General features: G+C 38.0%; 1 protein-coding gene across 1 annotated transcript in view; it reads left to right on the top strand.

Moving 5' to 3' along the window:
• ostf1 (osteoclast stimulating factor 1) overlaps positions 1-15,034 on the top strand; it is a 73,566-nt gene extending 58,532 nt beyond the window's left edge. The window contains exon 10 of the mRNA XM_039750695.1: positions 14,513-15,034. Coding sequence (XP_039606629.1) covers positions 14,513-14,571 — 59 coding nt within the window. The 3' untranslated portion in view covers positions 14,572-15,034. The remainder of the gene's footprint in view (positions 1-14,512) is intronic.
• The last annotated feature ends 10,721 nt before the right edge of the window (positions 15,035-25,755 follow it).

Below are 25,755 nucleotides of genomic sequence, written 5' to 3'. Positions count from 1 at the left end.
AATGCAATTATGCGTTTTCTCCAAAAGGCTTATTCTCTCCAGGACAAAGTTGGCTGCAGTATGAGGTTTATGTTTCTTGATTTCAAAAGTGTTTTCGATACCATCCAGTCATCCCTGTTAAGGGGTAAACTCAGAGGTAAGCAGGTCGATGAACCTATGTTGTCGTGGGTAATGGACTATCTGTGAGGCAGACCACAGTTTGTGTGAGTCAAGGACTATGTTTCTGATATGAATGTGAGCTGCTCCAAAAGGCTTATTCTCTCCAGGACAAAGTTGGCTGCAGTATGAGGTTTATGTTTCTTGATTTCAAAAGTGTTTTCGATACCATCCAGTCATCCCTGTTAAGGGGTAAACTCAGAGGTAAGCAGGTCGATGAACCTATGTTGTCGTGGGTAATGGACTATCTGTGAGGCAGACCACAGTTTGTGTGAGTCAAGGACTATGTTTCTGATATGAATGTGAGCAACACTGCAGCAACACAAAGAACAGTCTTGTCTCCATTTCTGTTCACTTTGTACACCCGCGACTATATCTATAACACCAGCTCATGTCACTTGCCGAAATTCTCAGATGATTACGCAGTTATGGGTTGTGCTGATAAAGGGAGAACTGTGTTTCTTGGAGCAAAGAGAATTGTCTGCATCTTAAAATTAGCAAAACTAAGGAACTGGTTATTGACTTTCACTGCACCAAAGATCTTTTATATCCAGTCTCTCTTCAGGAAGTGGATGTAGTGGTGGTCCACTCTTACAAGTAGTAGTAGTAGTTGGGGGACCACATTAATGACAGGTTAGACATAGAATAACTATATAAGCAAGGGCAGAGCAGGCTGCATTTCCTTAGGAGGCTCCATTCCTTTAATGTGGGAAGAGACATCCATCACATCTTCTACAACTCGGTGATGGCCAGTGCAATTTTCTACTCTGCGGTGTGCTAGGCTGGTAACCTCACTTCAGGAGAGACCCACTGAATCAACAAGCTAATTAAAAAGGCAAGCTCAATCATGGAACACACCCTGAACCCTCTGGAGGAAGTAGCAAAGAGAGAGACTTAAAAACAAATGTGAGTGCCATTATGAACAATGCCGCACATCCCCTCCATGACACGCTAACACTGAATATTTTCAACCAATGAATTTTTCAACAGAAATGTGTCAAGAAATGATACTGGGGCTCCTTTATACCAACAGCAGTACACCTGTATAGTGCCTCGCTGTGACAGCCAAGTCAGAATTTTTTCTTTTTAATTTTGGTGCTTTATAGTGATAGTGGTGTGTGTTCAGAACATTGTGTGTGTGTGTGTGTGTGATTATTTATTTATTTATCTATCTACCTAAAGCCAAATTTTCTCCAGGGACAAATAAAGTTAGTTCTCTCTGCCTATCTACTTTTATCAGAGATCTCGCATATCTCAAGTTACATACAGTGCAAAGCTCATTAGTATTGGATAGAAGTTTTAGCTAATGAATGTATAGTTGTGTATGACTGGCCATTCATATTAAATGTCACAAGTTTGCGTAAAAGACAGGAAATAGATTCTGTGACAGCTCATTTTTACGCATTGTTAAACAAAGCTTGTGTTTGATTCTGATCACAGTTTTGACTCTTTTGAAATCATACTGCTATTAGTATAACTTTAAGGCATTGTGGCGCATAGTTTTACAGTTAATCAATCAATCAATCAACATTTATTTATATAGCACATATTCATACAAAAAAATGTAGCTCAAAGTGCTTTACAAAATGAATAGAGAAATAGAAGACACAATAAAAAATAAACATAAGTCAACATTAATTAACATAGAATAAGTAAGGTCCGATGGCCAGGGTGGACAGAAAAACAAAAAAACTCCAAAGGCTGGAGAAAAAAATAAAATCTGTAGGGGTTCCAGACCACGAGACCGCCCAGTCCCCTCTGGGCAATCTACCTAACATAAGTCAAACAGTCCTCTTTGTATTTAGGGATTTCATGGAAGGACCTGATGATGGTCACGTAGACTTCTGGCTTTCAGTCCATCAATGTTGGTGCATCATGATGCTTTGAGTATCTGCGCCACCACCAAGAAACCGGAAAAAGAAACAGAAGAGAAAGTTGGGGTCAGTATGGATTTTGGAGCCACTGTGAATAGTTATTATGAAGAATTGAACATACAGAGTATCAGGATTAAGTTAAAGTGAAGTTATAAAAAGGCCTTGTTAAAGTAAATTTAAACATCATTGGTTCAGTTACAATAACCAAATGCTGTCTTCTACATGTTCTCACTAGGTTAACTTACTGAGTAGTGGTCTTTCAGTTTCAACTTAGAGGACAGGCAATGTTTCTTAGTGTATTTGTGAGTATTGTTACACTGTAATTCTGCCTCTTGAAGTTTAATGTGAGGACGTTGTTTGAATGTTACTCTATCATGTTGCTCACATATCTGCGCCATGAGCACATGAGAAGGAAAAAGGTAATTTCAGGTAGTAGCTTGTCCATGGTATAAACATCACTTCTTCAACAAAAGTATTGACTGTGGAATGCTTTCTTTTTAATTTTTATCCCATTTATAACAACCTTCACCTCCTAACTCCCAAGGAAGTCTGAAATGAGTGTGATTAAACAATGGTTTGATGTTTGGCCTATTGGGGTATGGGTTCAGGTGGGATTATTAAGCGAGCGTTATTAGAAAGTGGATAAAAAATTGCACTGCCTTGTTGATCCATTCAGTGGTGGGGGTGGTTCATGTTTATACTATGAACAAGTCTTGTGTGCTCATGTCCCAGTGACTGCCACCTGTGACTAAAAAGTGGCTGAAAAACGCCGGTTTAGATGTTTGTGTCTGTATGACTAGCTCTGCACTCAGGGCTGACCGTTTCCTATTCTGTGCCTGGTGCTCCCAGGAAAGGCATTATTCCCATCCCTGTAACCCAGCTCTGGAAGAAGCAAGTATTACAGGGAGTGCAGAATTATTAGGCAAGTTGTATTTTTGAGGATTAATTTTAATATGGAACAAACACAGTGCTATCAGTCAATCCAAAATGTTAATAAACCTGAAACCTGAATGTTTCACAACGGAAATGTGAGTGTGAACATCATCAGGGGAATACATATGTGCACAATTATTAGGCAACTATTAGTGTGCAGATTTATTATGCAACTAAAGGAAAAATGAAAATTTTCCCATCTCACTTGTTTATTTTCATCTGTTATAGTGAGAATAATAAATAAACACCTCAAAATTTACAAATAAACATCTCTGACATTTCAAAAAAAATAAATCAATCAATGAATGACCAATATAGCCACCCTTCTTTCCAATAACAGTCATAAGCCTTTCCATTCATGGAGTCTGTCAGTTTCTTAATCTGTTGACGATCAGCTTTTTGTGGAGCAGTGACTACAGCCTCCCAGACACTCTTCAGAGAGGTGTATTGTTTTTCTCCCCCGTAAATCTAGCGTTTAAGAAGTGCCCACAAGTTCTCGATAGGGTTTAGGTCAGATGAGGAAGGGGGCCATGTCATTATTCCTTCATCTTTAAGGCCTTTACTGGCTGGCCACGCAGTGGAGAACTTCGATGCAAGTGATGGAGCATTGGCCTGCATAAAAATCATGGTCTTTTTCCTGTATCACTGTTTGAAGAAAGTGTCTTGAAAAACTGGCAGTAGGTTTGGGAGTTGATTTTGAGTTCATCTTCAATGCAAAAAGGTCCAACTAGCTCATCTTTAAAAATACCAGCTCATACCAGTACCCCACCTCCACGTTGGAGTGGAGCTCTGTGCCCATTACTGATCAACACCTTGTACTTCTGGGCACTCCAGGTAGGTTGCAGCTCTGGAATATGAAAGTACTGGAGGATAATGGGTTCCTGGTAGCTTCACGTTTGATTCTTCTCAAATCTTTGGCAGCTAATTTGCGTCTTTTGTTCTCAACACGTTTCTTGCGACCCTTTTGACTATTTGCAACAAAATGTTTGATGGTTCTGTGATCACACACCAATATCTTAGCAATTCCAAAAGTGCTGCATCCCTCTGAAAGACTTTTACAATTTTTGACTTTTCAGAGTCAGTTAAATCTCTTTTTTGGCCCATTTTGCCTGAGGAAAACTAGCTGCCTAATAATTCTGCACACCTTGATATAGAGTGTTGATCTCCTTAGGCCACACCCTCCCTCATTACACAAATACACATCACCTGACGTGCTTAAATCCAATAAGCATTCAAGTTAATACAGCTTGGAGTTGGAATATACGCATTAAAAATGATGATATGGTCAAAATACTCACTTGCCTAATAATTGTGCACACAGTGTAAAATATATGTATTTACTCGGTTTATTCCAGACGTTAAATGCAAAATAAAAAAAGCAACAACAACAAAATAAATAAATAAAAACACAATAAACATGCTGTGCTACTGAAATAGAAGGCAGGAGAAGATGTGTGAATTGCAGCATAAAAACGCTAATTTATCTATTGCAGAAAATGTAATTCACTGTATCTAATCATAAACGAAAATTGTTTCAAGAACAGGCATGAAAAATAATTTTGAAAGTAAAGTTTTGAATGAGTACATATATACTAAATGGTTACACATTGTTTGTTTGTTGCTTCACAGTGATATTGAGAGTGTGTGTGTGTGTGTGTGTGAGTGAGTGAGTGAGTGTGTGATTTTTTTCAGAAAAGAAGCACTGTTTCCAACCAGGGAGATGCCTTTTTCCAAACAGTATAATTTTCAGTCCTATGGCATATGACATCTAAACTTGGTACAGTGATAGCTGGCAGATTGTAGCACAAAAGAAAATGATTTCAGGGTTGTACATAATTATGTTCTGTAAAATTCAGTCTTTTGGAGAAGAAATTCCTAAAGCATTAATTTTTTGTGTTTTATTTAGTTAGTATTGGTATAAACAAAAGGTTTTCAATCAGATAAATACTTTACTTTCAAAACTGTTTTACTCGTTACTCGTTAGCCAATTACAGCTCCTTTATAACAAACAGAATAATAGCTATTCATTTTTAAGTATGTACTTTAGGCACAATAATGATAAAAACCTTAGTGCATAAAGGGTTAAGCAAGTTGATTTTTTTTTTAATTTAACCTCCTTTCACCACTAGATGGCACCTGACGGTTAAAATTACATAATTTTGGGAGAAGCATGCAAGTCAATTTAGAGCATGAACCTCTTGTTAGAGACCGTACTGGACCTGTGGCATTAATTTTTAGGAAACACTCACTTGTTCTAAAAGCATACAGATAACTACAGTTGACTAGTAAATTGTATTCATATTTTTAAAGTAATTTAAGCACTATGTTATATGTTTATAAATAGTGGTTTAAATATTGGAAAAAAATTTAAATGAAGACAAGTCTAAATATATTTTTCTTGAATCTGCTTAATTCAGGAGATTTTCATGGGGTGCCATAGCCTTTCCTGACATTACTAGGCAGTAGGTAGGGACCACTGTGGACAGGGTGCCAAAGCAACATACATTAATGGTCATTCAGTTTTCATATAGCAATATATTAATAATCATTTATATGGAAAATTCTTAACCATCGTGTCAGTGTTCAGCACTCTTATGTAATTAAAAAGTGAGAAACTTGTGCTGTTGTAGTAAAAGACTCTCCCTCCCTGTCCATTGTATCCATCAAAAAAGATGTTTCTTTTTCAAGCTAATTTATGTATATTCTATTTGAAAACAGGCTTCCTGTATGGGTAGGTGCTGACAATTTCATACTGTTTTTGTAATCTGTTTAATGCAGGCATCTCTAACCTCCTTGGCATTAAGCGAAATCTTGATTCAGGCTTGGAATTCTATGGTTAACAAGTCACACTCTGGGTAATGTTTAATGATCTGGCTTTACATTTTTAAGCCTGAATAATGCTTGGGACAGTATTCTGCTGCCATCTAGTGGAGAAAATAACATGTTACAAAAAATCTTGAATATTTTAATTCTTAGATTTTGCCAGTCTAAGGTAACTCATTGATATTCATGAGTAGGGTTGCAGCCTCTAGAAAAACACAATGGCAAATGAAATGCTGTAACAGCAGTTTTAGTACAAACTGAAACTGAATGATTGCTTGAACCGTGCGGTAGTGATGATGATATTGATAGTGATGGTCATCAGATATTGACACAAAAAGTGAAACTGATGCATGATCTGACACTGAGCGACCAAGCTGCCATTATATGCTTGATGAGTTTGGTTGTGTGAAGCTTCAGCCTGGTACTACAATAGCTGCAAAATAAAAAGTTAAATTAATTATGATTGAGTGCTAGGACAAGTTAGCCCCTCTAAGCACTGTTCCATATCGGTGAAAATGTTGAAGTCTGTAAGCCTTGCATTGTGGTAGCCTGCACTAACACAAGGAGTACAACAATTGAACTGTTAGAAAAAACATAAACAGTTGTGAAGTGTTGGGGCAGCCAAAGGCAACCCCCATACAATATAAGAAAATGAGGTTTATAAACACGTTGAAATGAAAGAAAATTGTTGTTGCAGACATGGGTCTTCAAATAGACTGATTCAAGATGGCAGAGCTTCCGCTGATAAGGAATTCCGGCAGAAAGAGCCAGGTCCAGGCAGGCAGACAGTGGAAGTGACATCAAGCGTGGTAAAGCTGTCAATCTTCCTGTCTGCAGAGGGAGGAAGAGATTATTATTAATTAGGAAGTGTGTGCCCGTTGGCATGAGAAGGAGTGCCTTGGCTGTTAATGAGGGCCACTGCATTCTTGGCAAATCTAAGGGAATCCTCATTCCACTGTTCTCTTTTGAAAGAGTCTGGCGTTTACCTGAGTTGAAAATGAAAGTCCGTGATTGGAGCCAGATGAATGCTCCGCAACGTCTCACCAATCATTTCCATAAAGACGTCTATGCAAGACAGCATTGCATCGTTTACGTCATACTAGGTTGCCACATGCCCTTACTCTGTTGCTGGCAAATGACCTGGCATGGGAGCAGCTTAAGGCCCTTAGGTTTCCCGGGGTGGTTTGTGCCTTTCCGCCTTTAATATATGACCAGTCTCTCCCCATTATCACTGAATAAGATGGGCTACGCATGACAGCCGCCCTAAGTTTCCGGATTATCCCGTGGATTTTAGTTATACAAGAGGTGGACGTATGCCTTTTGAGTTTCTCTATGAATACAGGTTAGACAAATCACACTGGACTCCCATTGTCACAGAAGCACATAATGGCGAGCAACTATTGATATGTTATTGCCAGAATTAATAAGTGTGGTGATCGTATACCCATGTATTACAACCACCTCAGCGAACTTAAGTTAAAGAGTGTTGAGCATAAAACAATACCTTGCTCCTCGCACCCAACTGCAGTCGATCATCTCAACAAAGCAGAGGCATTATGGCATGATGTGGTCCACCTCCCCATACTTGTAGCAGCATGAAGGAGAATTATGCTTCTCCTGTGGTTTGATAACCGATTTCTTCTCATGTTGAGTAGGCTCAGAAGTGGCGACGCACCGTATATGGGATTTTCAGTGATCAGCAGGGTTTTCTGAATGCTTAATTTGTGAGACTGTCATTGTCACTCGAGGGCTATGTTGAGGTCAATCAAGCTTTTAATTCCCTGCCCACAGATTGGCTAGACAAGAAAAGATTTTGGGGAGCATCCATTAGGTAGTCACATGCCACCTTTTCAGTGATTTCATGAGTGCTAGAGCCCTATGGTGTCAACCAATGTCCAACTCTACCCCATAATTAAAAGTCTTGGGAGTGGGTTAAACTTCATCTCCCATCATGCATTCACCTGCTGGTCCGGGCTGACATCATATTTCAACAGTACCTTGGCTTTTAATTGATCAATCTCTCAACATTATCATTTGGATGTGTTAGTAATACCTGGGACAGACCCACTGATCATTCCTACTAAAGTACAGCACTTTTCTGGTTATGTACCTCAACCTCGGGAAGTGAGCCTGTTGCTCCCCTACCTGGATTTTAAATTCCCAGGTTTCTGCCATCAAAGCAAGTAGGCTGGCTGTGGCGTACTTTTGCTCCATCATGTAGCAACATTCGAAAACTCCTGACAGCTACGCCACTATAAGAAAACACACAGACAACAGTGAAGTGTTGGGGCACCTGAAGGCAAACCCTGTATAATACAGCGTGAGCCAAAATGAAGTACCACATTTCTCAAGGTCATTACGTGAGGTAGAGGCAGCTGAGTGGGTTGGGGTGGGGGTCCTTTAATAGGCGATCCCTTTTAGTTTTCAGTCTGCAATATGCCTTGGTCCGGTGCACACCCTGCTTTTGCTGTCAAAGTGTTCTTCAAAAACAACAAATCCATCATCACTATGCAATGTGCCTTCCAAACGTACTTCAGCATTCCTCCTGACAGTGACATCCCAAATCGGAAAACAGTTTTTCAGTGGGTGGCTAAATTGAGACAGAATGGTACAACATTGAACAGAAAATTTCCAGGCCAACCTTGGACTGTACAAACGCCTGAAAACATCCAAGATGTAAGGGCATCAATTTTGCAGTCTCTTAGACATTCAGCACGCAAACATGCTTCTGCCTTAGGCATTTCCAGTCTTTGAGGAGGATTTTGCATGAGGACTTAATTTCCTTCCATGTAAAATGATGGTGGTACAGGAACTCAATGAGAGAGAGAGAGATTGGGAGAGTTGTACGTAAACATTCTGCAAACCGTTCATCGAGATGCCATCATCATGTACAGCAACGAGGCACATTTTGAATGGTTGTGTAAATAAGCCAAACTTTCGCTATTGGGCTGAAACCAACCTTTGAGAACTTCATCAGAGATCCCTGCACAGTGAGCATACAATTTGGTGCGCTGTTGCAGAATTTGGCATTACAGGCCCTTACTTTTTTGAGGAAAGGGAACAATGTTGACTGTCACTTCAGAAATTTACTTTGAAATGCTAGAGAACTTTTTGTGGCCCCAACTGGAAGAAATGGATGTGGTGGATGCTTGGTTTCAACGGGATGGAGCAACAACTCATACGAAGTTCCATGCATGTTTTGCAGGAGATGTTTCTGGGGAAGCTGATCTCCCTGAGCGGTGATGTCAGGTGACCTTCATGATCACCTGATCTTGCTCTGTGCGATTTCTTCTTGTGGAGCTGTCTCAAGTCAAAGGTATACACACGCTGACCTCAAAACCTTGAAGCCCTCAAGAACACTATTTGCCATGAAAATGGTTAGGCACAGCAGCACCGAACTTCTAACAGCCCTGTTCAAAAAAGACATAAAAGAAGGTGCCATCTCCTAAGCTTCAACAAGTGCTATTACTGTGATGACTTGCTTAAGCAAAGGGGATGTCTGTGATTGCACAGACTGTCACCTGATCCACCTACTCTGTCATGTGATGATTACTTTTGAATTTATCAATGAGCACTGCATTTGCAAAATTGTCATTGTCACTCTGCCATTGTGGCTTTGTCAAGGGATGTACAACAATAGACACAATCCGTGCTGCCCGCCTACTGATGAGCATGCACAAACATATCACTTTTCTTGACTTGGAAAGGGCTTTTGACAAAATGCCTCGTGAACTAATCTGTTGTACCTAAAGATCCTGTGTCTATATGCACTAGATTCAACTTCTTTCCCACAATGTCTAAAGCATTTTGGGATGCTTAATTGTAACCTTGCTGCCCTTCACGATACGGGTTTTCGTTTACCAGAGATCTGTCCTTTCGCTGCTGCTATTCATCCTATGAAAGGATATGGCAACGGCGATATCCAGAAGGAGGAACAATAAACACTTCTGTATGCTGTTACCATCCTGCTCATCCTGAACTCGGACTCCTTACAATGGAAAATGCAATTCAAAAAGAACAGTCTTTGACTTAACAGCCACGAGACAGAATAAGGAGTGCAGACAGATGGCACCATCCTATTGATGAGCAATCACAAAGTTTCCAAGTGCAAGTATCCCGGGTGCAGGGTCTTCTGTGATACTGACATTATCCCTGACACACCAGGGTGCAAGCCAGTGCTGCTAGAAGGTGTCAAGTCACTGGGGTTTTTTCAAGCAAAAGATTCTAACTCTAAAATCTCTAAAATGGTTATCTTCTATAAAATGGTTGCCCAGTCACTTGTATAGTGTGGAATTTTGGCTAATGGCTGTTCAACATTAACAGACACTACATGCTATGGAAATGTGGATGCTTCACTGGATGGTTGGTCTGACTCAGCTTGATCATGCTATGATTGAAGATGTAAGGAAGGTAATTGAAGTAGCACTGATCTTGGACAAAATGCAAGAAGCATGCCTGCAATAGTGGCCTTGTGATCCATAGTGATGATCAGACACTGGCCAAAACAGCCCTAAAGCTCAACCCCAGGTGTAAAATTATGCATGGCAGACCAAAGAAACACTGGATGGACCAACTGGCAAAGAAATGAATCATGCCAGTGCTGCACCAGAAGATCCCCTTGACCAGATGAAGTGGAGAACAGCGTGCTGAACTGAAGACCTTGAGAGAAACACTAGGAAGAACATAATTTTTTAAAAAATTTACTCCGTGAGATTTTTATACTGTAGTTTTATCTGTATGACTTAAAAGAAAAATATTGCAGAAAATATAGAAGATCTAAGAACACTGTTGCCATTCTAGTATTTATTTTTTTTTATGTTGACTATACCTTGAGGACTTTTATTAATTTGTTATAAAACAAGGTTCTAAATGTAGTAGTTTTAAGGTCTTCATGTATATCTATTTCAGACAGTGTTTAGGTTTTTTGCATAGTGCCTGCCAGTGGTAATTCCTTAATAAGGTCTCCTGAATGATTCTAGGCCAGGGCATCTTGTATTAATTCTCCAAGTATTATCATGATTTTAGTCATTTACTTTCAGCACAGTTTTGCAAACATTATTGATATTCATCCACTGTACTGTATAAGGTTTTGAAGTAAAATATATAGGGTTTTTGAAGCATGAGCTAGTGCAGAATATTTCATTCTGCAGGATTTTCTGTTCATGGCTTGACAATTTGAATTTGATTATTGAATAAAAGAAGCATGTATGCTGAGGCAAGCACACATAAGAACAAACTGAATTGCCCTCAGGCTAGAATGCCACTATAAAATTTGTTGAAATACGTTTATTCCACTGATCCTCCTGGATATTATGGACTTTTCAAAGAGTGAAGAGATTAATATCACAGCCTGGGTTAGCAAGGATCTATGCATAGCAAGCAGTCCATATAAACACACAAGCATGATCACAGTGAAATCGTGTCCATGGACATGAGTGAAAATAACTAGCATGGCTGAAAGAAACCTTTTTCTTTAATATTCTAGCCAGGGTCAGAAGTACAGAATTTTTGTGGAAATTTAAATGTATAAGCCAGAGTTTACTGAAGGAGAGCTTCAACAGATTGAAGATGTTGTGGAGGGAAGGAGATACAAAGAGACAGAACTGGACATTTTTACATTTTCTAAAAATAAAATGGATGAAGCAGTTGAAACTGGATAGATCAAACAAGTTGCTTTTGTTAGAGTACATTTCTATATTGATCTTATTAGCTGCAGCAGCAAATTAATTTGATGTTTTAAAGCTTCAAGTAACCGTGTTAAATTTACATTTTCTCAAGTGTTTGTATGAGGGGTTCCCTGGTTCTTCAGTGTACCTCACATACTCTTAAAGACTTGCATGTTACAATGTGGCTCAATTGATTTTCAGATAATATATTTAGATACATGCGGGTGCACAAGCATGCTTTTTAATTGAGCTAAGACTAAGGCTATGCAATGTCTTAAGTTCACATCCTAACATCATGTCAGAACATGATTAATGTTTTATAACATTGCAGGGGGTGTGGCAGGGTTTGTGAGATGAGATGCTTGTACAAATAATTAGCTGCTCTGCCCATGTACTGTGGAAAGTGTTAACATGTCATGGTATGTGGGTGTTTTTGCTCTGGACTCAGGAGTTAGTTTTGTTGTCTCGCAGAATTTCTGCAACTCCGCACAAATAGTGGTACTTGGTAATGTTATTACGATGATTCAAAGGTGATTTGCTCAAAGTTCATTTAAAATTGCTACTAATTATAATGCCACATTGGCACGAAACTCTAAAATTCAATTTGCCTCATAAATTGAATTTGAATAAATGTCCACTTACAAAAAACTAGAAGTTACTAATTGCTTTAACTCACTCAAACACAGTATCCACAGTTGTTCTCTTTCAGCCATCTTCTGAACAAATAAAAGCATCTAGGTGTGCATTATAGAAGAAGATTCTGTAATAAAAAATAATTCCACCTTTGTTTTGTCTTCATTAGTATACCCAAAATGCAGAAGGCATATTCTCTTAAAACTGGAACCTTTGCTATTTTGAAGTGGACATATTCAGTTAGATTTAAGGTTTTTGTCTTGCATATAGCCCGGTGCACCATAGGCTGCTGTTATCAGCCACTGATGCAGCAAGTAAAGTAAGCAAAAAGAAATGTATTGTAACTCTTGATTTTCTGATCTCATGTCTTAGCATTTTAAAAAATGTGCCCAGCTATCCTCCTCAGGAATAAACAAAATTAAACAAAATCAGTTGCTAGGAGCTGTTCATTTCCTGCTGAAATGTAGTTTAGTTAATCATTTACGTTTCCATATGAGACTATTGAAAAGCTATTGTTTCATATTGACCGGACTCTGTACAACAGGAGAAATATTTGATCCACATGAGATGCAGAGTTTATACATAACATTTATATTTTGATCATATATTTCAAGTAAAACAAAGTGCAGACGAGGACGGGCCATGTCAATGTGCAGATTGTCATACATTTAAAACCTGTTACTTCTGTTGGATTCTTGATTTCTTACACCTTATGCTGCTGTCATATACAGTGTGCTCATACTTGTTGAAAGCATGCTTTGTGTTGTAATATTATGTACAGTATATTGCCTTAGGAAAGTATTTAGACACCTTTATGTAAATTTAAATTAATTTTGTCCCTCATCAAGTAAAACTCTGCAACCCAGAAATAGAAAGCAAATGTATGATTTTTGGAAAATTTTGCAAACTTGTTAAAAATATAAAACTGAAATCCCACATTGACACAAGTCTTCACTGTTTTCTTAGAAGTTTTTAAAGCACCTTTTGCAGCAAGTACGGTCTAAAATCATCTTGAGTATGATGTGGCAAGCTTCGCATAGTTGGATTTGGGGATTTTCTGCCAGTCTTCTCTGCAGATCCCCTCAAGCTCTGTCAAGTTGGATAGAGACTATCCATAGACAGCTATTTCATGTCTTTCGAGATGTTCAGTTGGGTTCAAGTCTGGGCAGTGGCTGGGTCACCCACAAACATTCACAGAGTTGGCACTAAACCCCTCCTGTTTTGTCTTTGATATGTGCTAATTGTCAGTATCCTGTTGGAATATGAACTTTCAGCCAAGTCTGAGGCCCACAATGCTCTAGAGTAGATTTTCAGCAGGAATATCTCGGCACTTTACTCCTCTCTACAACTTTCCCTCAACCCTTACTAGTCATCTAGTCTTTTCAGCTGAAAAACAATCTCACAGCATGATCTTGCCATTACCAGGCTTCACCTTAGTAATGGTACTGCACAGGGGATGAGCAGTGCCTTGTTTCATTCAGATGGGACGCTTAGAGTTGAGGCCATACAGCTGAATCTTAGTTTCATCAGACCAGAGAATTTTATAGTCTGAGAGTCTAGTAAGTTCCTTTTTACAAACTCTAAACAGTTTTCTAATATCCTGTTTGGCCACATTCCACAGATTTTGGGTTTATGGCAGTGTTTCAGTAAGATGCCCTTCTGGAAGTCTCACATATCTCCAATCAGGTTTACTGGAGCTCTGCCAGACTGTCCATCAGGCCCTACTTCCCCACTTACTGAGTTTTGTCAGACAGCCAGCTCTAGAAACAGTCATTGTTGTTCTAAACCTATTCCATTTAGGAATTATGGAGGTCACTCTGCTCTTGCAGAAATTGTTTTGTAGCCTTTTTGCATCCCAGGTTTGTGCCATGGTAAAGTCCTGTTTCTAGTCTCTGCAGGAAGTCCATTCAACCTCATGGCTTGGTTTTTGCTCTGATACACATTGTCAGGTGTTTGCCTTTCCACAAATGGACTACAAATAAGGTGTAGAAACACTTCAACTGATGATCAATAGAATGGGTGTGCACTTAAACCAAATATCAAGTGTCATAGCAAAAGGGTCTAAATAATTGTGTCAATATAATATTTAATATTTTTTTTTTTAAATCAACTTGCAAAAAAATTAATAAAATCCTATTTCACTTTATCCTTCTTGGATATTGAGTTTTGCTGGAGGGAAAAAAATAAAAGTAAGAGATTTTAGCATAGAGCTTCAACATGGCAAAATAATAATAATTCATTACATTTGTGAAGAAATTAAATGGCCTGAATGCTTTATGAATGCACTGTACACCATGTGCAAAATATAGTAATTTTGTGCAGCCCATAAATAACCTTCTTTAAAAATTGCGACAGTGTTTTTGACGGGGCAACTTATTGGCATCAGAATGCTGCATTTCATTTTTTTATTTTGTTTTGTTTTTGCAGGTGTGCCCCGAACTGCTAGCAATGCAGATGATTATCTGGATGATGAAGACTCCGACTAATTAAAATTCTGTTTCATGTTTCATTTAGTAAAAAAAAATTGTGCAATGATGTGCTCAAATGATTAGCATTTCTGTGGGTGGTTAATATAATAGTTTGCGTGGACTTTCATAGTTAAAATTAATTATGTTTATATTTAAATTTTCTTTTTAACAACATGCATTTTTTACACTCTACGTAATATACAAAATTTGTTCTTTCCTACATCTTGACATGTATTGATCATGTTTTAAAATATATTTTGATCAGTGAACTTTTTCCTTGTATTACTAAATCAGAAAGTGATGGGGGGAAAGTCAAATGTCTCTCTACTGGTCCTTTACGAACCAGTTAATATGTCTAATCGGATTATGGCATTCTTTTTCATATTAAAGATTAATCGAAGTATTGAATTGTGGAAAATCTTTTGAGTGTAACACACATTCTGTCAACATGATGAAAAAAATATATCTATTTGAATTGTTATAGTAAGCTGTTGGAGTTTGCTTAAACTTACACAAATGTTTTTCTTTTTACATTTTGAACTTTTAGTTGAATGCATTTTACATTTTAAATAATGTTTTGGCACCATACTCTAGCAAGAACAGTATGAGTTTTGAAATGTCAAATATGTGAGTACAAATGTGAAAATATTGATTTGGTATCCACAAAGAATGTTGCAAAAAATGTTTGTCTCTGTTAGGATAATGAATTAATTATTGTGCTTTACTGGCTTTTCTATTATTGACTGGATATTTACTGCAGCATTTATCAGAAATTGAATGGGATATTTTTACTGTGACTGATTTGCAAAAATAATGAAATCAGCATTTTTGGATGGATGAATAGATTTAAACAAGGTAAAGAATTTTCAATCTAACTAGAAAACAATGAAATTATGTAAAAATCAGCAAACATTACATTTTATTTACTGATTTGTTTAATGTTTGCAGTATGAGGGCACCGATTTTCTGTCATTTTTGTGTCTCTTTTTTGTTTGTGTTTATGGTATATTAAGCGTGCTTTAAATAATTAGTTCATTATGGAAACCAAAGTCACCTACTATTTTGCACTTTCAGTTTCATAAATACTTTTTAAGAACAGTTTCATATGTTACAGACTTGTTTTCCATCCAGAGATGAAAAAGTGTGTGTATGTATACATTTTTAAAAAGATTAGACTTAGGAGGACTCAAGGCAACATATAACAAATAAGGAGGGGAGGATAAGTGGATGTGTGGGTGGGGAGGATTGATGAGGTGGGGTTCGGAGGGGGTTGGTCATAAAGTCTTATTTATACAGTAATCCCTCCTCGATCGCGGGGGTTGCGTTCCAGACCCCCCCGTGATAGGTGAAAATCCGCGAAGTAGAAACCATATGTTTCTATGGTTATTTTTATATATTTTAAGCCCTTATAAACTCTCCCACACTGTTTATAAATATTCCCCGCAGAGTTATACAGCATAATCCCTTTGTATTCTCTTAGATATTAGGTAAGATTCATTGAAATTATGTATATAAACACACTGTTTATATACAGTAAAACCTAAATATTATTTTAAAGATATTGAGTGTCTCCGATAGCACATATGTTACAGCCATTACGATAGACATGCCACCAGCAATAAATACGTACAATACAAGAAAATTAGTATACAGTAAATGTGTGTACAGTGACACTAAACGCACATACATGTACTAAGTACTGTAAGTAGAAAACTAATTATGGTTACTCACCAACAATGACACGATGACTTGTCCGATAACAATGAGTTTTATTTTACTGCACAACAAAGGAGAGCGTTACAGTCCTTAAATGAGCCACTTCAGGCGATTGTGTAGCACTGCCGTTGTTCTTCTTCTGGCAGTCTTCAATGCAAATCCCTAAAGCAGATTCCATCCGGACTACTGCCTTATTACATCCACTTACAACTCGTTTTGTACCCTGGTTAAAAGGACACTGCGGCCGTAGATCTTATATTCCTTTCCTACTTTTTAAATAAAAGAATCGTAGCCTTCAACAAATCCAAAGCGTTTACCTTTTGGCAATCATTAACATCTTCCGTTTGCGCTTGGGCACAGCCCCTGAAGCAGTAGCAGATCGTTTTGGAGCCATAATGAAGGGCTTGACTATGCACAAAGATAAACACAAAAGAGCACAACTCTTTACACAGCGAAACACGTTGATGCTGAATGAGCGAGACGAGACTTCCTGGTTAACACTGCATTCAGCAGGCAGGAACTTAACTGCGTGCTCTGATTGGTTAGCTTCTCAGTCATCCGCCAATAGCGTCCCTTGTATGAAATCAACTGGGCAAACCAACTGAGGAAGCATGTACAGGAAGTAAAAAGACACATTGTCCGCAGAACCCGCGAAGCAGCGAAAAATCCGCGTTATATATTTAGTTATGCTTTCATATAAAATCCGCGATAGAGCGAAACCGCAAAAGTCAAAGCGCGATATAGCGAGGGATTACTGTATATGCATGTATGTCTTTTCAAGCCTGTATATGATGGGTTCATGTCCAAATGTCTGTTAACTGCATTTTCATTAGATGGCCACGTCTCTGCCAATTCTCTGGCACTTTTAGTATTAACTTTTAATTTTACTTGCACCGAGTCCCATTTATGTGTCTGGTCGAACATATGTATGTAAATCAGAGACTGTGGGTCTTTTCTTTTGATTGCATTGAAATGTTCCTGTATATGTGTGGCAAGTGTTTTTAATGTCTGTCTTATGTATACTGCTGGACATGCATTTCATGGTAAACTGTAAACCACGTTCTGTCTCTGCTGCTGATTTCTTGCTTTTACCATTAAAAAGTACTGTGCGCAGCGTGTTTATATGTTTGTGCACTACTTTGATGCCTGCTCCGAACAGGATACATGATACCCCATGATGATAAGGAAGTATGTGCAGTGTGGGATGGGGCATGAAGTTGGAGTTGATTATTTGCTGAGATCTCTGGGGTCTTCTATGTAAGCATTGTCTGATGAATGTGTTTGGGTAGCTGTTTGATGTGAACAGTTGGTAAAGAGAGTGCCTTTCATTCTTCTTAGTCTCATTGGTATTACAATGGGTGTGAAGTCCTTTGAACAGAGTCTTAACCCAGCTCAGTTTATGCAATGACAGGTGATTGCTTGCAAAGTGTAATATTTTGTCTGAGTAACATTCCTTATGATAAACATCTGTAATCAGGGTGGTGTCGTTGCCTCTTTCAATGGATATGTCCAGGAAATTGATCCTTAGGTTTATTTCTTTTTGTATAGTAGACTGGATCGCAGGATATATTGCATTGACGTGCTTATGAAAAAAATCATTCAGCTGGTCATTTTTTAATATGATGAATGTGTCACCAATGTAGCATATCTAAAATTTCGGTCCTTACTGAGTCAGAGCTACGCTTTCAAATCGATGCATTACCAGTTCCACTAAGAATCCTGATAATGGTGAGCCCACTGGCATGCCTTCTATTTGTATATAGTATTTCCCATTAAAATGAAAGTGATTTTTTGGGCAAAGTGGAACTAGATGCATTGTATTGTTGCTGGCCAGCTTCGTTCGTGTCATTATGGTGGGGTTATTATTTAGCTTTGTTTGTAGAGTTTCTTTGGCTGGATAAATTGGAATCATGGTGTACAGTGACACAATATCAGACAAGACCATGGTTTCATCCTCAGTGATGAATACATTTTTCAGTCGCTGTAATGTCATCTCTGTGCATTTAACAGAATATTCTGAATCATATGTTAAATGTTTGAGCATATGAAAAAGTCCTTTAGATAAATTATAAGTTGGACCACCTTTTAGACTGACAAATGGTCTGAACCTTAAAGGGGTTTAATGTATTTTTGGGAGGCCATAGAATTCAGGGCAGCTCGCATTTCATTCTGTAATATTTCTTTGAGTTTAGAAGGTTATTATTCTGGAGCTTATTCAAAGTGGTGTTGACTCTGTTAAAGGTGGTCTAATAGAACTGTCGCACCTCCTTCGCAGGTTGGTGTGATAAGAATGCTGTTATCCTTTTTATAGCGATCTTAATGCTGTCTGTTCTTTTAAAGGAACATGTACTGTTAGACATCTTGCATGTAACTGGCTGGCCACAACACACCTTATTTCTTGTGCTTTGTCTGCTGGTAGTATCTTGTCGGTTTTTATGATGTGATCCAGGGAGCCTAGGAAGTTTATGCCTGATTCATCTTTGTGGTTGAACATTAAACCTCTGGTGAGAACATTTTGTTCTGTGGTTGACAGCTGTCTTCTGGAGAAGTTCTATACTCCAGATTGTGGTCCAGTAGCATTCACCATATTCCCAGTGAGTTTATTCCATTTTTTTTGTTAAGTGTATTCCATTTAGATTTACGGCTTTTGTAAGTTGTTCCTTGGACTTGCTTAGCCCAATCATCTGTAATAAAATGTCCACATGTTGCTGGAAATCTGGATTGTTGCCTCATTATTTCAGATTTAACAAAGTTAGTTTGATGTGTGTTTTGTTGATCAGTTTATATAGAACACTCGGAGTGTTCATTGGTGGTATAAAATGTATGCATCTTGGAGATACATCATACCTGATGCAACTATGGAGTTTATTTGCTGTATATTGCCTTGGGTTCCTGTAAGTCTAATCATTTTCCTCTGATGATGATTCCTGGTAGGAACCAAAAGCTTAGGAATAAAAAAACTAATTTAAGATATGTTGATTCATTTGCTTCCTTTGTGGGTTTCCAGCTCCAAATATGTAAACTGTATCACAGAACTTTGCCTTAACAATAGACTTAAGAATACTTCATATTTTTTTACACAGGTGTAACTCAGATTATAGAAAAGAATCCTGAATTGTGACATTTTGCAACCTGCCAGTTATATCAGCAGTTCAAGATTTAAATGTGATCAACCAGATGAAGAAAAGTAACAAAAAGTTGCAAGTTAGTCCTCATTGCATTTTAGTCACATTTGTAGAACAATCCGCCATATTTAGAGCTTTACTGTGCTGCTGTAGAATTAAATATTAATATTTACTTGTTCATTCTTCTGAAAAAATCATACCACATTTCATATCACATTCTAGTATCTTCAGAGTTGGAATGAAATAAACACTTTGAAAATTAAAGAAGCACTTTTGATCACGGTTTAACAAATATTAAAATGATCACTGATTCAAAGTAATGGTACTGTCCAAGAAAGCATGGGACTCTTGTGCATTTGCTGAGATATTGTCTAACTGCACAAGTGCATGATTAAGAGTTAGATTTATTATGCCTGGAAATGTGCTCAGACAAATTGATTTGATGAAAAACCCATTTCAGCTTTATGTATTTTACTTTAAAAGTTCTATATGGCTTTAGGCTGCTGTTCTGATCAGTTATACATTATATACTAAAATTAAGTATTACGCTGGTTTGTCATTAGATGAAATAAGGCCCAAAATACTGGCAACAAAAAGGTTATAACTGCTTGGTAGGAATGTGGTAAGCACAGGCTAGATGGGTTTACAGGCCTTTTGTAGTTGGTAAATGCAGACGTTTTTTGTATTGTATCTTTTGAAAAGGTGGTGATATTTCAAAAAACACAATGATTTGAATTATCTTGTTGTTTTCTGTATTTGATTTAAACAAGCTGTACATTTTTGAAATCTACCTTTTTAGTCTGTTTTTATGCACCACGTGGTATTACAAAATAATACATGCTAAAAGTGTATCACATCCTATTTTATACTGTTATCAAGGTTAAATATAAATGTGTTGGCCAGTATTTGTAATCTTATTTTTTCACAGAATACTAAATGTTGTGTTTAAACGTAACAGCTGGTGCAAGTCAACTTAAGAGGTGTATGAATGATACATTTTGCTAATAAACTGTACAATTAAATTTAGACTTTTAAATAATGTATTTAATACAGCAAACATTTTTTCTTTGATGTATAAAATCATCTATTTCACAAACATTTGCACACCTAATTTACAACCTTAAACAATTACATCTAATCTTTGCATCTTGATAGTGCTTGTTGCTGTTCAGTTGAATTTGTAAAAGGTGCATCTGTTTAAGACCTAGCAACAATGTTTTCCTACAGTAAACCAGCTGGATGAAGCTGTGTTTACGAATGGGTTTCTGTTTCAATCCTATTTTACATCCTCATGGCATACACCTCTCACTCAATTTGTTTTTGTTAGTGATTGCAAAAGCATCTCTGTATAATGAGGATGCATTTTCATATTAACTGACCAATCTTATCATGATGTAGTTTGTACATTTCCTCCAAAATCGTCAACCCAAGTCACAGGTGTTGCAATTTAAATTTAGTAAATTGTAATTGATGTGTAATCTCTGAGGTATTGTGAAAACTGATTAATTTGTAGGGACTGTCGGATATCAAAAAACAGCAGTTCCACTTACCATTTTAAACAGCTGAGTTTTTTTTGTTTTTTTTTGGTAACTGCATATAAGACTCATTGTACAAAGTTTCTAATTTGAAGGTAGTAAAAGAAATGGGTTGCTGGAAAGTTAAATTTGGAGTGTAATTGTTCTTAGGATGCAAAAACATTGTCTATGTACAGATCTCTTAAGTGTTTTAATCCCAAATGTTTCCCAGACGTTAAAAACTGTACATTTGAGAGGATGGAAAAAGGTGGTTGTTGTGCAGAAGTGCCACAGGTAAAAGCTTCTCTATCTTAAAATACTTCCTATATTGGTTCCATATTCTGAGTGGGTGAAGCACAATTGGGTTGTTAGTATATTGGCGATAACTTGTATTTATTGGGGTACAAAGCAAGGAATATAAAGAAGTTCTGCAGGATTTTAATTCTATTGTGGACCAAGCCTGTGTATGTTCATCTATTTATGTTCATGTCCATGTTTTTATATATAGCTTGTACAGTCATATGAAAAAGTTTGGGAACCCCTCTTAATTCTTTGGATTTTTGTTTATCATTGGCTGAGCCTTCAAAGTAGGAACTTCCTTTTGTATATAACATGCCTTATGGAAACAGTTTTGCAAATATAACAGCCTCTAGACACCTCCTATAGCCTTTGATGAGTGTCTGGATGGAAGTACAGTGGAACCTCGAGATACTAGTTTAATTCATTGCAGCACTGAGCTTGTATAGCGAATTTCTCGTATCTTGAACAAACTTCCCCATTGAAAATAATGGAAATCCAGTTAATCCGTTCCGCACCCCCAAAAAATATCATCATAAAAATCAATTTTCCTAACAAATAACACTGATAAATAATATATACAAGTGGAACCTCGGTTTGCGAGTAACTTGGTTTACGAGTGTTTTGCAAGACAAGCTAAATTTTTTTAATTAATTTTGACTTGATAAAACGAGCGATGTCTTGCAATACGAGTAGTATGGATACACTTTGTCTGCTGAGCGTCGTGATCATAACAGAGCTGATGGTGGTTCTCTCTCATGCACGTCTCTCTCTCCTTATCTCTCTCGCTCGCGCACGCGTCTCTCTCTCCTTATCTCTCTCGCCCGCGCACGCGTCTCTCTCTCTCTCACTCGCTCGCCTCTCTCTCTCCTTATCTCACTCGCTTGTGCATGCCTCTCTCTCTCCTTATCTCGCTCGCGCCTTTCTCTCTCTCTCTCTCTCCTCTTGAGGGTAGAAAAGCCAAGCAAAATGACACCTTTTATTGGCTAACTAAAAAGATTACAATATGCAAGCTTTCGAGGCAACTCTGGCCCCTTTTTCAGGCAAGATGTAATCAAAGCTTGTATATTGTAATCTTTTTAGTTAACCAATAAAAGGTGTCATTTTGCTTGGCTTTTCTCTACATTCATAATGGCTAACACAGTACAACACCCTAGTACTCCTCTTGAGGGCAATCGTCTTCTATTCTCCGTCTGCATGTCCGCGATATTTTTGGATACGCTTATACGGCGAACTGCTACAGCGAAACAATGAAATCACAAGCGCACAAACACGTAGATCCTCACGCTACAGGAGAACAAGGAACACTGAGTGAGCTGACGGGCTGGCAGCGTCAGCTTGGGTGAATCCTCGAGTCGAGGCGGATCGGGAAACGCGTCACGCATAACCACAACTTGGCTCGTGGCTCTTTACGCGAGCCAATGCTCGTATTTAGATCCAAATTTTTTGCTCATACTTTCCTCGTATCTTGAATTTCTTGTATACAGAGCTGTTCGTATCTCGAGGTCCCACTGTATATTTGACCATTCTTCCATACAAAATCTCTCCAGTTCAGTTAAATTTGATGGCTGCCGAGCATGGAGAGCCTGCTTCAAATCATCCCATTGATTTTCGATGATATTCAAGTCGGGGGACTATGACGGCCATTCCAGAACATTGAAGTTCTCCCTCTGCAAGAATGCCTTTGTAGATCTCGAACTGTATTTTGGGTGATTGTCTTGTTGGAATATCCAACCCCTGGGTATTACTTCAACTTTGTGACTTATACTTGAACATTATCCTGAAAAATTTGTTGCCATTGGGTTGAATTCATCCGAACCTCGGCTTTAACAAGTCCCTGAACTAGCCACACAGCCCCACAGCATCATGGGACCTCCACCAAATTTGACAGTAGGTAGCAGGTGTTTTTCTTGGAAGGTGTTCTTCTTCCGCCATGCAAAGCGCTTTTTGTTATGACCAAATAACTCAATTTTTGTCATCAGTCCAAAGCATTTTGTTCTAAAATGAATCTGGCTTGTCTAAATGAGCATTTGCATACAACAAGCGACTCTGTTTGTGGCGTTAGTACAGAAAGGACTTCTTTTTCATCACCCTGCCATACAGATATTCTTTGTGCAATTTGCACTGAATTGTAGAACGATGTACAGATACACCATCTGCAAGATGTTCTTGCAGGTCTTGTCTGTGGAGGTTGTCTGTAACCATTCTCACAATCCTGCGCATATGCCGCTTCTGTATTTTTCTTGGCCTGCCAGACCTGAGTTTAACAGCAACTGTGCCTGTGGCCTTCCATTTCCTGATTACATTCCTTACAGTTAAAATTGACAGTTTAAACCTCTGAGATAGCTTTTTGTAGCCTTCCCCTAAGCCATGATACCGAACAATCTTTATTTTCAGATCTTTTGAGAGTTGCTTTGAGGATCCCATGCAGTCACTCTTCAGAGGAGTGTCAAAGGGAAGCACAGCTTGCAATTGACCACCTTAAATACCTTTTCTCATGATTGGACACACCTGTCTATGAAGTTCAAGGCTTAATGAGCTAATCCAACCAATTTGGTGTTGCAAGTAATCAGTATTGAGCAGTCACATGCATACAAATCAGAACAATTACAAGGGGACCCACATTTTTGCACAGCCAGCCATTTCATGCAAATAAATACTGCTTCACTAAAAATCTTTGTTTGGAAAACACCCCAGTACTCCGATGTTCCTAGGAAATGAAAGACATACCACTGTTATCTTTTTTGTTGAAAGTAAATTATTATTATGTAAATTCATATGACTGTATATTTGCTACCCAGTAATAAAATTGGGAGTTAGGTCGAGCCATGTCACCTTCCGCCTTAGGTCTTTGTAGGTTTGCCCTTTGGATATGTGGATGTTTTGAATTCCAAATAAATGTGGTTATGGTTGAATCTTAAGTTCTTAAAAAATGTTTTATTGATGTATATTGCAATGTTTTGAAATAAAAAGAAAAGCTTAGGAAAGTTATTCATCTTAACAATGTTAATTCTTTCAGTTAAAGTGAGCTGAATGGTTGACCATCTATGCAAGTCTTGCTTAATTTTTTCCATACAGATGGCAGAATTTTTTTGTTAAAGAGCTTTATGTTTACAGTTGTGCTTGAAAGTTTGTGAACCCTTTAGAATTTTCTATATTTCTGCATAAATATGACCTAAAAGATCATCAGATTTTTACTCAAGTCCTAAAAGTAGATAAAGAGGAACCAGTTAAACAAATGAGACAAAAATATTATACTTGGTCATTTATTTATTAAGGAAAATGGATCAAATATTACATATTTGTGAGTGGCAAAAGTATGTGAACCTCTAGGATTCGAGGTTAGTTTGAAGGTGAAATTAGAGTCAGATGTTTTCAATCAATGGGATGACAATCAGGTGTGAGTGGGCACCCTGTGTTATTTAAAGAACAGTAATCTTATCAAAGTCTGCTCTTCACAATACATGTTTGTGGAAGTGTATCATGGCACGAACAAAAAATATTTCTGAGGACCTCTGAAAAAGAGTTGTTGATGCTCACCAGGCTGGAAAAGGTTACAAAACCATCTCTAAAGAGTTTGGACTCCACCAATCCACAGTCAGGCAGATTGTGTACAAATGGAGGAAATTCAAGACCATTGTTACCCAACAAAGATCACTCCAAGAGCAAGGCGTGTAATAGTCGGTGAGGTCACAAAGGACCCCAGGGTAACTTCTAAGCAACATGAAGGCCTCTCTCACATTGGCTCATGTTCATGAATCCACCATCAGAACACTGAACAATGGTGTGCATGGCAGGGTTGAAAGGAGAAAGCCACTGCTCTCCAAAAAAACATTGCTGTTTGTCTGCAGTTTGCTAAAAATCACGTGGACAAACCAGAAGGCTATTGGAAAAATGTTATATGGACGAATGAGAGCAAAATACAACTTTTTGGTTTAAATGAAAAGCGTTATGTTTGGAGAAAGGAAAACACTGCATTCCAGCATAAGAACCTTATCCCATCTGTGAAACATGGTGGTGGTAGTATCATGGTTTGGGCCTGTTTTGCTGCACCTGGGCCAGGATGGCTTGCCTTCATTGATGGAACAATGAATTTTGAATTATATCAGAGAATTCTAAAGGAAAATGTCAGGACATCTGTCCATGAACTGAATCTCAAGAGAAGGTGGGTCATGCAGCAAGACAACGACCCTAAGCACACAAGTCATTCTACCAAAGAATGATTAAAGAAGAATAAAGTTAATGTTTTGAAATGGACAAGTCAAAGTCCTGACCTTAATCCAATTGAAATGTTGTGGAAGGATCTGAAGCGAGCAGTTAATGTGAGGAAACCCACCAACATCCCAGAGTTGAAGCTGTTCTGTATGGAGGAATGGGCTAAAATTTCTCCAAGCCGGTGTGCAAGAATGATCAAAAGTTACTGGAAATGTTTAGTTGCAGTTATTGCTGCAAAGGGGGTCACACCAGATACTGAAAGCAAATGTTCACGTACTTTTGCCACTCGCAAATATGTAATATTCGATCATTTTCCTTAATAGATAAATGACCAA

The sequence above is a fragment of the Polypterus senegalus genome, chromosome 4 (assembly GCF_016835505.1).
Source record: "Polypterus senegalus isolate Bchr_013 chromosome 4, ASM1683550v1, whole genome shotgun sequence".
Taxonomy (NCBI): Eukaryota; Metazoa; Chordata; class Cladistia; order Polypteriformes; family Polypteridae; genus Polypterus; species Polypterus senegalus.
This window is presented reverse-complemented; position numbering and strand designations above follow the sequence as displayed.